Genomic DNA, 13,437 nt, shown 5'->3' with positions numbered 1-13,437 from the left:
ACCTTTGCAAGGGTCAAATTTCTCTTTACATCTCCCTTTGAACTAACTGTACACCCGGAAACAAGCAGGTACTGTTTAAAATGTCTCTTTCACACTTCTCACCTGGTGCCTGAAATTGATCTTCTTTGTGTAACTGGAAACATTGTTACTGTGCGGCTATTTCCCCGCCATTCTCTGTCCAATAACAAGGGGCAGTGGGAGCCGGAACTAAGCCAGGAAGCTTCACTCGGGTTTGGGGAGAGAAAGCAGCAATGATCTTCAATGGCGAGTTCTTCTCACTCTGTCCAGACACTGCTCGAGAATGGCCTCTCCCTTCCCCCCGCTCACTCCATGTTCCGGGAGCAGCTCGTGTTCCAGGGAGCCCATTAAAAACAGCCGCCGCCTCCGCCTCAGCTGCCCGGACACTCAATGCCAATCTCTGAGCATATCTGCGGACGCGGCTCCAAACCGATGCGCTGCTTTAAGCAGATGCTGTTTGTTCACTTCCCTCTGGGGCGGTGATGTCTCCGATCGCTGCTGAATTAAACCCTATTCCGCTCACTGAGTGAATGACGCTCTCGGCCATTGTTGGTGGACTTGTTGCGCATGCGCTCTTATCCTCATGGTGACGACTCTGGGGACGGGGTTAAACAGCGCATGCGCAGATCTCCGTAGCAATTCAGCCGCTAAAATCAATGGGAATTTTCCCCATTTCACTCTCATCACAGAGAGAACAAAATCCCCGAACCTGTGTCGGCGCGGGGGGCAAGGGGCGTTGGGTGCGAGTGAACGTGTGGCGGAAGCGGGGACCATTTGCGTTTGAAGCTCTGTTTGTCCCATTTCGATATTCATTTTGCGCCCATCCCCTGCAGATTGTTTGTTATTAAACTGTCTCTCATCCCGTTAAATTTGGACTTTCTACAATCTCAGATATCTGTATTTTTTAGTTTTCACATTTTTGAGAGTTGTAATTGAATTGTATTCCATTATACTCACTCGTAATAAAATCATTGATCATCGAGTCAATTACTCAATACTAACTGTATTATGGCCGTCTCCCCCTACCTCCCTCTGGACCATGACCCCACCACCGAACATCAAGCCATTGTTTCCAGGACTGTCACTGACCTCACCTTCTCTGGAGATCTTCCCTCCACAGATTCTAACCTCAGTCTCCCAACCTCGGACGGCCGCTTCTACCTCCTACCCAAAATCCACAAACAGGACTGTCCGGGTAGACCGATCTTTTCAGCATGTTCTTGCCCCATGGAACTCATTTCTTCTTATCATGACTCCGTTCTCTCTCCCCTTGTCCAGTCTCTTCCCACCTACATCCACGATTCATCTGGTGCCCTATATCAAATCAACAATTTCCAGTTCCCTGGCCTCAACTGCCTCCTCTTCACCATGGATGTCCAATCCCTATCAACCTCCATCCCCCACCAGGATGGTTTAAGGGCTCTCCACTTCTTCCTTGAACAGAGGCCTGAACATTCCCCATCCACCACCACTCTCCTCCGATTGGCTGAACTTGTACTCTCACTGGACAATTCCTCCTTGAACTTGACTCACTTCCTCCAAATAAAACGTGTGGTTATGGGTACCCACATGGGCCCCAGTTATGCCTGTCTCTTTATGAGGCATATGAAATATTCCTTGTTCCAGTCCTACTCAGGCCCCCTCCCACAACTCTTTCTCCTGCACATCGATGACTGCGTCGGTTCTGCTTCATGCTCTCGTCTGGACTTGGAAAATGTATTAACTTTGCTTCCAATTTCCACCCCTCCATCACTTTCACATCGTCCATCACTGACACTTCCCTTCCCATCCTTGACCTCTCTGTTTCAATTTTTGGTGATAGTCCATCAAAATTCAATACAAGCCCTCCGACTCCCACAGCTACATCGACTACAACTTCTCACACCCTGCTTCCTTTAAGGACTCCATCCCATTCTCTTAGTACCTTTGTCTCCGCAGCAATTGTTCTGTGGATGCCACTTTCCAAAACAGTGCTTTTAGCATGTCTTCCTGTTTCCTTAACTGAGGTTTCCTGCCCACGGTGGTTGACATGGCCCTCAGACGTGTCCGACACATTTCCCGCGCCTCTGCCCTCACATTGTCCTCTCCCTCCCAGAACCATGACCTTGTCCTCACTTTTCTCCCCGCCAGCATTCAAAGGATCATCCTCCACCATTTCTGCTAACTCCACGATGATGCCACCACCAAACATTTCCTCTCTTCACCTTGCCTGGTGGGATTCCATATGGACCGCTTCCCCCAGGACACCCTGGTCCACTCCCCCATCACCCCCTACACCTCAATCCCCTGCCACGGCACCTTCCCCTGCGACCACAGAAAGTGCAACACATGCCTCTTTACACCCCCCCTCCTCAAATCCAAGGGCCCTAACCCTCCTTTCAAGTAAAGCAGCGCTTCACTTGCACTTCGCTCAATTCAGCCGACTGCATTCGCTGCTCCCAATACGGTCTCCTCTACATTGGAGAGACCAAACGTAGACTGGGTGACCGCTTTGCGGAACACCTTCCGTCTGTTCACAATCATGACCTGGACCTCCCTGTCGCTTGCCATTTTAACACCCCATCCCGCTCTCTTGCCCACATGTCCGTCCTTGGCCTGCTGCAATGTTCCAGTGAAGCTGGAACACAAACTGGAGGAACAGCACCTCATCTTCCGACTAGGCACTTTACAGCCTTCTGGACTTAACACTGGGTTCAACAAGTTCAGATCATGAACTCTCCCCTCCATCCCCACCCCCTTTCCTATCCCCCTTTTTCCAATAATTTATATTTTTTTAAATGTATTTTTCTTTTCCCACCTATTTCCATTATTTTAAAATGTATTTCCATCCATTGTTTCATCTCCACCTTTTAGCCTATTTCGATCCCTTCCCCCCACCCACCCCACCCACCCCACCCCACCCCACCCTCACTAGCACCATCTGTCACTTGCTCGTCCTGCTTTCTACCCTTAATGTCACCATTAGCACATTCCTTAGATAATATCACCACCGTCAATACCCCTTTGTCCTTTTGTCTATGACATCTTTGACAACCTCTCTTTTGCCTCCACCTATCAGCGGCCCTCCACCCAGCTCTACCTGTCACAACCCCATCAACCAGCTAATATTTCACCTCATTTCAATATTCCCTCAGTTCTGATGAAGAGACACACAGACTCGAAACATTAATTGTGTTCCTCTCCACAGATGCTGTTAGACCTGCTGAGTTTTTCCAGCTACTTTTATTTTTGTTTTGGTGCACTATGGCAGAAAGGCTTTAGACAGCGACCTTTCCCCATTGCGCCTTTGCGGCGGTTGCCCCAAGCTTTAGTGCTTCCCTCAGCACATATCCCTGGACCTTGGAATGTGCCAGTCTGCAACAGTCAGCCGGGGAAGACCAACAAGTTTCAGGCAGACCAAAGGGCGTCTTTCACCGAGTTGATGATCCTCCAGCTGCAGTTGATGTTTGTCTCAGTGCGTGTCCCTGGTAACAGCCCATAGAGCAGAGTCCTGCTTCCAGAGATTTTCACCATCTCACACTTTCACAAAGAATGAGGAAATCCTCTCACCTTCACTTTTTATATCTTCGGGAGGAATGGTGCTGCGGGCGTTGCTGATTGGTCACTTTGTGCTGCGTCTCGTAATGTTGTTCATATCACCAATCAGATATCTACTGAACTCACCAATCCAGAGACTCCACGGAGTGAGGGTGGAAAATACCGGCGCCAAATTATCAGATTCCAACCGATTTTTTTCAAATTTTAAAAGCCCGCAAACTTCTCAAAAACAGGACATAATATAGTACTAATTGTAAAGAGCTAATTCAGTATACGAATGTTAGATTTACTTAATCTCGCTCTCTCTTTCCCTAGTCTACAGTTTATCTCTGTCCGTTTCTGATTTTCATTCTGGGTTTATCTGTATCTAAAAACAAGTCGAAAATATCGGCGCCAAGTTTAAGGAATCCAAACTTTCTTTTTATTCGACATCGAAGACGGCCGATATATTTATAAAACAAAGAAGTGTTCAGATAGAAATTCCCATTAATAGTTAACACGATCTGACGCCAAAGTTTTAAAAATATCCATCCCTGATGGGACTATTTCACATTTTATCCCAAGTTCCAGATTCGCTTATAGAATCCGGAATCTATTCGGGGTTAATTTCGATCCTTTATGAAACCCTTCAACCAGCCGGCAGAAAGTCTCATTTACATAGTTCTGCAAACGGACGGTTTATTGTAGATATTCAACAGTCAAAAGTGAACATTTTTGGTGTAAATTTGCTAGCGTTGAGACTGAAGGTTTCTACACAACCGGGGCTGATAGGAAATGAACTGATCGATTATTGAGACCAAACTTGACCAGAACTGGAAACTGACGCATTTGCGTTTTATTCTCTCTCCAAAGCCAGGGAAAGGGGCCGAATATGAACACGTCTGAGTACAAATTACAGAGGGTCAGCGGACAGTCATTAATTTATAGGACATTATTAACAACAGCGAATGATTGAACAGAGTGATAAATCTGCATTAGCCTGAAAGTAGGAAACAAAACTAACAGAAAACATCATTCGAAAATGTTCAAATTAGAAAGACGACAAATTAAACATTGAGATGATATAGCTTTCTCGGAGAGACTGTGGGTGGCTCTTAAAAGAGCCTTTGTGTTTCGGGTGTGGTTCAGTCCGTTGTGGGATTTTTACTTGGAGCTGGTGTACTTGGTGACCGCCTTTGTCCCTTCCGACACGGCGTGCTTGGCCAGTTCCCCGGGCAGCAGCAGGCGCACGGCGGTCTGGATCTCCCGGGAGCTGATGGTGCTGCGCTTGTTGTAATGGGCCAGGCGGGAAGCCTCACCCGCGATGCGCTCAAAAATATCGTTCACGAACGAGTTCATGATGCTCATGGCCTTGGAGGAGATGCCGGTGTCGGGGTGAACCTGCTTCATCACTTTGTAGATGTAGATGGAGTAACTCTCCTTCCTCGACTTTCGCCGCTTCTTGCCGCCCTTTCCTGCCGGTTTACTCACCGCTTTCTTGGCGCCTTTCTTAGCAACTGGTTTCTTCTTCTCTTCAACCATCTTCAATCTCAATTTCACACAGAAATAAACCAAACCCCTTCCGTCCGCTCATTATATAGACAGTCTGACAGATATTTGCTAATGAGGAATGGGAGAACAATGATTCTGATTGGACAATTTTAAAACAAAACGGGGACTTAGTTTGTGATTTTTTTTTGATTGGATAGCTAAACCGACCAATTATATTTAGGTTTCTCCACCAATCATTAGCCTCCTTACTACAATCAGGAAATACATTTTCCAAAGCCCCTCTCCAGCCGGAGTTTCTCAGTGTGTAAGGATACACCGGGAAATGTCGCCTGGCTGTCGGTGCGAGGGGCTGTCCGGGAATGTGGGTTCATTCAGGAATTGTGAGTATCTGGTCTTCTTCTTATCGTGTCCACGGACAGTCTATACATGGCCCAGCCAGAACTGGACACATTGTTGCGCCTTGTTGTTGAATTCGGCAAGATCTGCAACAGTGCAAGGTTCCTCTAGCGATAGGCATTGCAGGAGATGTTGCATAGTTTGTGGCTCAGTTCCACATTCACAAGGTGTCGGGCTGGTTGTATATCCCCATTTTCTTAGTGACACCTTTGAACGACCTACACCAGTCCTAAGTCTGTTAAGGCACTTGAATGTTGCCCAGTTGCAATTAGCTCCTTGGGGAAGGCTTTCATCCGGTAGAATTTCCATCGCTGGGGGTTGTTTGAGACTGGCGAGCCAGTCTTTCCACAAGGCGATGCGGGCTTCAGATGGGGTGGATTGTAATGGAACAACACTGTTCATGAAGCTCTTCCTTGACTTTAGGCGGCTGGGTGTAGGTGTATGACCATGTAGAGGGTGCCTCTCATCTGATGTTTGACGGAGTCGCTCTTTCTTGCTGGCTACCGTTCTTCTTATATCAGGGGGAGTGATATCCGCCAGGATATATAGGCTGTTGGTGTTTGTTAGTTTTAAACAACCTGTGATAAGTCGGCAGCTTGCATTCAGAACGGCATCCATCTTCTTAGCATGAGTAGATCTTTCCCATGCAGGGCAGGTGTATTCCCCAGTGGAATAGCAAAGAGCAAGTGCACTGGTTCGCAATGTTTTCGGGCTTGCTCCCCATTTTGTGTTAGTGAGCTTATTCTGGATGTTGTTTTGTGCGCTCACTTTTGCCTTTGTCTTTTTGATGTGGTTCTTGAAGGTGAGGCATCTGTCAAGGGTGACTCCTAAGTAGATAGGGTGCTCGCAATGCGTCAGTGTTGCTCCACACCAGGTTACTTTAAGCTGGCGTTTGGCTTCACGCTTTCTGAGGTGGAATGCACAAACATGCGTCTTTGATGGGTTTGTGCGAAGGTGGTTTTCTTCATAGTAGGTTGTAGGTCCCTCCAAGGCCTCAGAAAGTGTTTTCTCCACGATGCTAAAATCAGTGCTTTGGGCAGTGGCACATAAGTCATCAGCATATATAAAACATGTCTGGTAATGTGTGTAATTTATTCATTCTCTGATCCTGTGTGTGTTTGGAAGGCCGTGGTACAGTATGCGAGTGTCGGGTTTATTCTGTATCTGTGACTTGATGGGACCATGTCTCAGTGTTGGGCTCACTTGGCATCCTGAAACTCATTGTGCATCTGTCCGTTATTGGTGCATGTAAACAAATTCATTTGCTTCTTGGGACTATAAGCCAGAGCGGAATAAAATCAGTATGTGTTTCTCTCGGCCACAGAAATTGTTGGATTGATTCTGTACCTGTCAGTCCCTGTAATTGGATGTTAATGAGATTCTGTATTTGTCAGTCTCTGGCACTGTAGGTCAGTGTGTTATAGGTTCTATATCTTTCAGTCTGTGTTACTATATCTGAGTCTGTGAACTTCTCATTCACTATCAGTGCCTGATACTGTGTGTGAATGTGAGATTAATTATATACCTGTCAACATCCGTTGCTGAATGGCAGTGTGGAGTTCAGTCTGTATCGGCACTGATTCAATGTGAGTCATTCTCAGCAGCCCCATCTCTTGCAATGTTTGACGCAGTTAATCTCAGTGTCACATACAGCACCAAAGACAACCAAATCTGGAATCTGTCTCAATGGGTTGTACTGGATATGAGTGTGGTTAATTCTCTTTTAATCAGTGGTGCTGTGTGGAAGTTTGCAATCCATTTTCTTTCTGTTGAACTCTGGGACGCTGTGTAAACGTTGGTTCCATTTTCTAGTGCAGTGCCTGATGCTTTGCTGAAATGAAGAATTCATTTTGTCTCTATCAGTCTTTGGCTCTGAGATTCCTCTGTTTTTCTCAGTCTGTGGTACTGTGTGAATGTCAGATTCATTCTGTATCTCTACATCTCTGGGACAATTTGAGATTCATCCTGTATCTATCAGTCAGTGTGCTTTGTGTGATGTGGGATTCATTCTGTACCTGAAATTCTTTGGCACAGCCTATGCACTGGGATTCATTTTGTATTACTCTCTTTCACAGTGCATTTATTGGTCATCATACTGTATCTCACAGTGTCTGGTATTGTGCAAGATGTGTTGAGTAGTCTCTGGTGCTGTCTGTAAGAGAGACAGTTGTTGTTTAGTTCTCAGTTTTTGATGTTGCATGTGACTCTGGGAATAATTCTGTATCTGTCTGTCATATTTATCTCAGGAGTATTGTTCAAAATGCAATGCTTAACATCTTCAAACCTTTAGGAAAGTAGTTTTATCATCCTCATTCTTACTTGGCCTGGCTTATATTTGATCCTAGAACCAAGCACAACAATGACGTTGACTCTGAACTGCCATCTACAATTGCCGAGTAAACAACTCAGTTGAATTCAAGAAGGCAGCTCACCACAACCTACCCCAGGGCAATTAGGAATGGGCCCATATCCCATGAATGAATGAAAAAGCTCACATCTCCTACAATAACCAGTTATCACTAACACTCTAGATGATTGTCAGAATTGAGCCTACCTGACAATATCTCCACTTCAGAGTTAAGTTCACATTTTCATATCAGGCTGACTATCATTATTTTTAATCGAGCAGAATTATCAAGTGGCCTTTCTACAGATAAATGTTAAAAAGTGTCAGACTTATCAACTGCTCTTTAGACCTGTAATTATCTGACCTTGTGTTGTGAGCCTATATCCCATGAATGAATAAAAAAGCAAAAACCTCCTACAATAACCAGTGATTACTAACACTCGAGATGTTTGTCAGAATTGAGTCTCCCTGAAAATTGCTCCAATTTCGAGTTAGGTTCACATTTTCATTTCCCATTCACAATCAGTTTTTCTTTAATCTTGCAGCCTTATCAAGTGGTTTTTATACTGATAAATGTTTAAAAGTGTCAGACGTATCAACTGCTCTTTAGACCTGTAATTATATGATCTTGTGTAGTGAGTGAGGAGATTCCCCACTGGGTCGTGCAAAGCAGAAATCTGGATGGAAATTAATTCCAATGCCTGGAAATCAGGTAGAATACAAGTCTGAATTTCTGATTTTCATCCTTAGTCGATCAGGCTTCTTGCTGGGAGCGTGAACTTGCAAAGTGGTGTTTGAAACCAAACAAACCACACTAGATCCCTCTTCATTTGTGGAGATAAATCCAAGGAAAGCAGTTATATTTCAGATGGAGAATTGGGATGGGTACCAGACACAGCTCAGGACAACTAAACTTGCACTCAGAGAGTGTAAGGGATAATGGGGAAGAAGATGGCAGATAAATGAATCCCAATATGGAGTTATCCATATTACAGTTGAAACCTCATCAGTAATCAGCACTGGATTAGAATAGCTGAGACTATTAACCTCGGGAAAGGATGGATGTTGAATGGACATGATCAATGTCAATAAAGAGAATCAATTTTGCCCACGTGGAAAGATAATTTGATCTCGTTGGACAAGAGGGAAATAGAAAAAAGAACAAGAGGAAAATTAAATAGGCCGGTGAGGAAGAATATGCCAGTGGGAGCAGCTCAGCTGCTCTTGCAGAGAGCTGGCACAGATACTATGGGCCGAATGGCCTCCCTTTGCTGTAACAATTGTGAGATTCTATTCTATATATTATGAGTGTAAGCCTGACTTATGTTTAATATAAAATGTGTTTCAACTGGAGTTAATAGCTGTGGGTATTAATCAGATATTATGTCAGAGTTTTGGATTAGAGTTCCATCTCTGCGAACACAATCCTGAATGTCCATATATCATACAATCTAATACATTTCCCAGGATGTATGATCAGCTTCATGCAGATTGTAGATACACTGAGGTTTGGGGAGTGGTATGTAATGCATTGTTCAGTCTGCAGTCTTAGTCCTTTAACTTTGATTCTGTCTCTAATTTTCTCAGTAAATCATGGATGGTGGGCCCTCCTCTTAGAACATATACATTCCAATCGGAGCAAAAAATTCCATGAATTCTGAGATATCCCTTTAAATATCTGCCACTGCCTATCCCTTCGCCATGATCTCATTGAATGACGGAGCAGGCTCGAGTGACTGAGGGGCCGAATCCTGCTCCTGGTTCGTATGTTCCTGACTATGTTAGTACCAGAATTAACCAAAGTAATTCCACTCTCACATACAGCAGTAAAGATAAACAGATGCAGAATATGTTTCAAAGATTCCCAGATGTTGACAACGACTCTCACATTCCTATTCAATACCAGAAACTGACAGATACAGACTGAATTCTACACTCTGATTGCGGATCAGATGTTGGCATGTCCAGAATTAATCTCAAACACAGACCGGGTTCTGGGAGTGAATGCGAATTGCACACTCGGATAGCAGCACAGACTGAAATATATACAATCAATGCCACACTGATTTACAGCGCCAGAAACTGAGAAACTCATGAGTGAATCTCATTTCCAGTTCCATAAACTGAGAAACTCATGAGCGAATTTCATTTCCAGTTCCATAAACTGACAAGCACAGGATACATCAGACACACACTGTACCACAGCTTCAAGAACAGAATGTACCCACTGTACTCTATCCCCCTACCTCACACAGTATCCGAGTAAGTGGCACACATTAGCAGAGCGTCAGAGAACCAGAAGGAAACTTGCATCCCCGGACGGTCCCTCGCACCGACAGCCAGACAACATTTCCCAATATATCTTTACACACTGAGAAACTCTGGCTGGAGAGAAGCCTTGTAGAATATGTTGCCTGGTTGCAGTAAATTGGCTAATGATTGGTGGAGAATTCGAAATCTGATTGGATATTTAAAGACACCAATCAGAAAAATAAGAGAGAAGAGGCTGTTTTAGTTTTTAAAAAGTGTCCAATCAGAATCAAAGTTCTCCAATCCTTCATTAGCATAGACCTGGGAGACTGTCTATTTAATCGGCGCTCGGAAGGGATTTGGTTTATTTCTGTGTCTGAAACTGAAAATGGTAGATGAGAAGAAACAAGTTCCCAAGAAGGGAGCCAAGAAAGCCTTAAAGAAACCGGTAGCAAAGGGCGGCAAGAAGCGGCGAAAGTCGAGGAAGGAGAGTTACGCCATCTACATCTACAAAGTGATGAAGCAGGTTCACCCCGACACCGGCATCTCCTCCAAGGCCATGAGCATCATGAACTCGTTCGTGAGCGATATTTTCGAGCGCATCGCGGGTGAGGCTTCCCGCCTGGCCCATTACAACAAGCGCAGCACCATCAGCTCCCGGGAGATCCAGACCGCCGTGCGCCTGCTGCTGCCCGGGGAACTGGCCAAGCACGCCGTGTCGGAAGGGACAAAGGCGGTGACCAAGTACACCAGCTCCAAGTAAAACCCCACAATGGACTGAACAACATTCACAACACAACGGCTCTTTTAAGAGCCACTCACAATCTCTCTGAAAAAGCTATTTCATCTCAATTTTTACTTTGTCATGTTTTAAATTTGAACATTTCGAACAATGTTATTTTCATGTTATTTCCATCATATTCGGGCTAATGTAGATTTATCACTCGCTGAATTCTTAGGTCCTGATAATAATGCCCCATAAATGAATGACTGCCCGCTCACCCTCTGCTCTTTGTTCTCAGACGTGTTTATATTCGGCCCCTTTCCCTGGCTTTGGAGAGAGAATAAAACTCAAATGCGTCAGTTTCCAGTTCTGGTCAAGTTTGGTCTCAATAATCGATCCGTTCATTTCCTATCAGCCCCGGTTGTGTCGGAACCTTCAGTCTCAACGCTGGCAAATTTACACCAGACATGTTTGCTTTTGACTCTCACGAATATCGACAATGTACCGTCCGTTTGTAGAACGATGTCAATGAGACTTTGCCGGCTGGTTAAAGGGTTTCATAAAAGATGGAAATTTTCTCCGAATAGATCCCGTATCTGGAACTTGGGATAAAATGTGAAATAGTCCCATCAGGGACGGGGAATTTTAAAACTTTGTCGTCACACCGAGTTCACTTTATACATAAGACTTTCTACATGAAATTTATTCCTTATTTTATAAATCTATCGGCCGCCTTTTCGATGTCGAAAAGCGTAAATTTGGAGCTGTTATTATCGGCTGGTTTTCAGGTTCAGATAAACCCAGACTGAAAATCAGAAACAGACAAATACAGATCAACCGTAGAATAGAGAAAGGGAGAGCGAGATTAAGTAAATCTAACATTCGTATATTAAATACTGAATTACCTGTTTCCAATTAACACTATGTTCTGTCCGTTTTTTTACAAATTTGGCGGGCTTTGAAAATTTGTCAAAAAAATTGGTTGAAATTTGGCGCCGGTATTTTCCGCCCTCACTCCGTGAGTCTCCGGATTGGTGAGTTCAGTAGATATCTGATTGGTGATATGAACAAAGACGCGGCACAAAGTGACCAATCAGCAATGCCCGCAGCACCATTCCTCCCGAAGCTATAAGAGAAGCGAATGTGAGAGGATTTCCTCATTCTCTGTGAAAGTGTTTGTGAGATTGTGAAATGTCTGGAAGAGGAAAGACCGGCGGTAAAGTTCGATCCAAGGCCAAGTCTCGCTCCTCCCGGGCTGGACTGCAGTTCCCGGTGGGCCGTGTTCACAGGCACCTGAGAAAGGGCAACTATGCTGAGCGTGTGGGTGCCGGAGCCCCGGTCTATCTGGCTGCTGTGCTCGAGTATCTGACGGCTGAAATCCTCGAGCTGGCCGGTAACGCGGCCCGGGACAACAAGAAGACCCGCATCATCCCCAGACACCTGCAGCTGGCCGTCCGCAACGACGAGGAGCTCAACAAGCTGCTGGGAGGGGTGACCATCGCTCAGGGCGGGGTGCTGCCTAATATCCAGGCCGTGCTGCTGCCCAAGAAAACCAGCGCCGCTGCGGGCTCGAAGACCAAGTGAAGCGGCCATTCTTTAATCTAATACCCCAAAGGCTCTTTTCAGAGCCACTCACAGAGTCTGTGAAAGGGCTGCTCACTGTCTGAACTCATTTCATTCTGGCTCTGAAGGAGCGTCATGCCCATTCGGAACGGTAACTCTGTCCCCACACAGATGCTGCCAGACCTGCTGAGTTTTTTCCAGCATTTTCGTTAAAAAATACTAGCTTCGCTGCAAAAGACAGCCCGGCATACCTTACAACCCGCTTTCAATTCGGATTCCTTACCTGATCTGTTTGTAACAGGCGGGTAGAAAGCTATTGATGGGCGAAATGACCGTGAAGGCCGATAGTTCTGGGTCTCACACATAAACATCATGAACTGTATGGGTTTTATTCAGGTCACGGTTCAATAGATGTTGAAGAGAAAATGGTGTGAGTCATGTTTCCACTATACTGTAGTGGGAGAGTGGGGTCTGGGGAGGTAATACACCGCTCCACTCCCCACTTAAGACATCAACAACCTTAATAAATGAACTAATGACCGAAAAAGGACATGTTTGATTCATCTTTAGATTTCTCTCTCCCGTTCCCAAGTCAGTGCTCTTAATGTGACGTTTTTGGTGGCTCTTAAAAGAGCCTTTGTTGTGTGTTTGGTAGAAAGGGTCGAGTTGTTCAGCTGCCGCATCCATAGAGAGTGCGTCCCTGGCGAGCTAGGCGGCGGATTGCTGGTTTGGTGATGCCCTGGATATTATCACGAAGCACTTTGCGATGCCGCTTTGCTCCGCCTTTCCCCATTCCTTTAAACCAGCAATCCGCCGCCTCTCACTCTCTGTCCCTTTCTCAGTCAGGTCGGGGCGGGCTACATAAAAGAGGAACGTGAAGCAGCTCGAAACAAATCTTACTCAATGGAACGTCTTGTTTATCTATAGTTAGAAACCCGGATCTTTTAAATCCAGACCTGTCAGCAATATCCCCGCCTCATTCCAGTCGCTTCTACAAACAGACAAACAGTCTGCTTCCATTTCTAGGACAGCTTCTATTCCAAATGATTGGGACTAAGAACAAGATAAAATCGGATCACGGGTCTGTAATTTAGTTTATTGAGCGGGAATT

The 13,437-nt window shown here is 45.2% G+C and overlaps 1 protein-coding gene and 1 long non-coding RNA gene across 2 annotated transcripts in view; both read right to left on the bottom strand.

Annotated features, from left to right (window-relative positions):
* The window catches only part of LOC144670309 (uncharacterized), a 621,539-nt gene that overhangs the window by 466,634 nt on the left and 141,468 nt on the right, over window positions 1–13,437 (bottom strand). The window lies entirely within an intron of this gene.
* LOC144670359 (histone H2B-like) lies at window positions 4,699–5,106 on the bottom strand. The gene has a single exon (XM_078532837.1). It carries the CDS (start codon window positions 5,074–5,076, stop codon window positions 4,699–4,701), a length of 378 nt encoding a protein of 125 aa, XP_078388963.1. The 5' UTR covers window positions 5,077–5,106.

The sequence above is a fragment of the Cetorhinus maximus genome, chromosome 31, assembly GCF_964194155.1.
Source record: "Cetorhinus maximus chromosome 31, sCetMax3.hap1.1, whole genome shotgun sequence".
In the NCBI taxonomy this organism is placed as follows: domain Eukaryota; kingdom Metazoa; phylum Chordata; class Chondrichthyes; order Lamniformes; family Cetorhinidae; genus Cetorhinus; species Cetorhinus maximus.
Note: the sequence above shows the minus strand (reverse complement) of the source record. Positions and strands in the feature narration are given on the sequence as shown.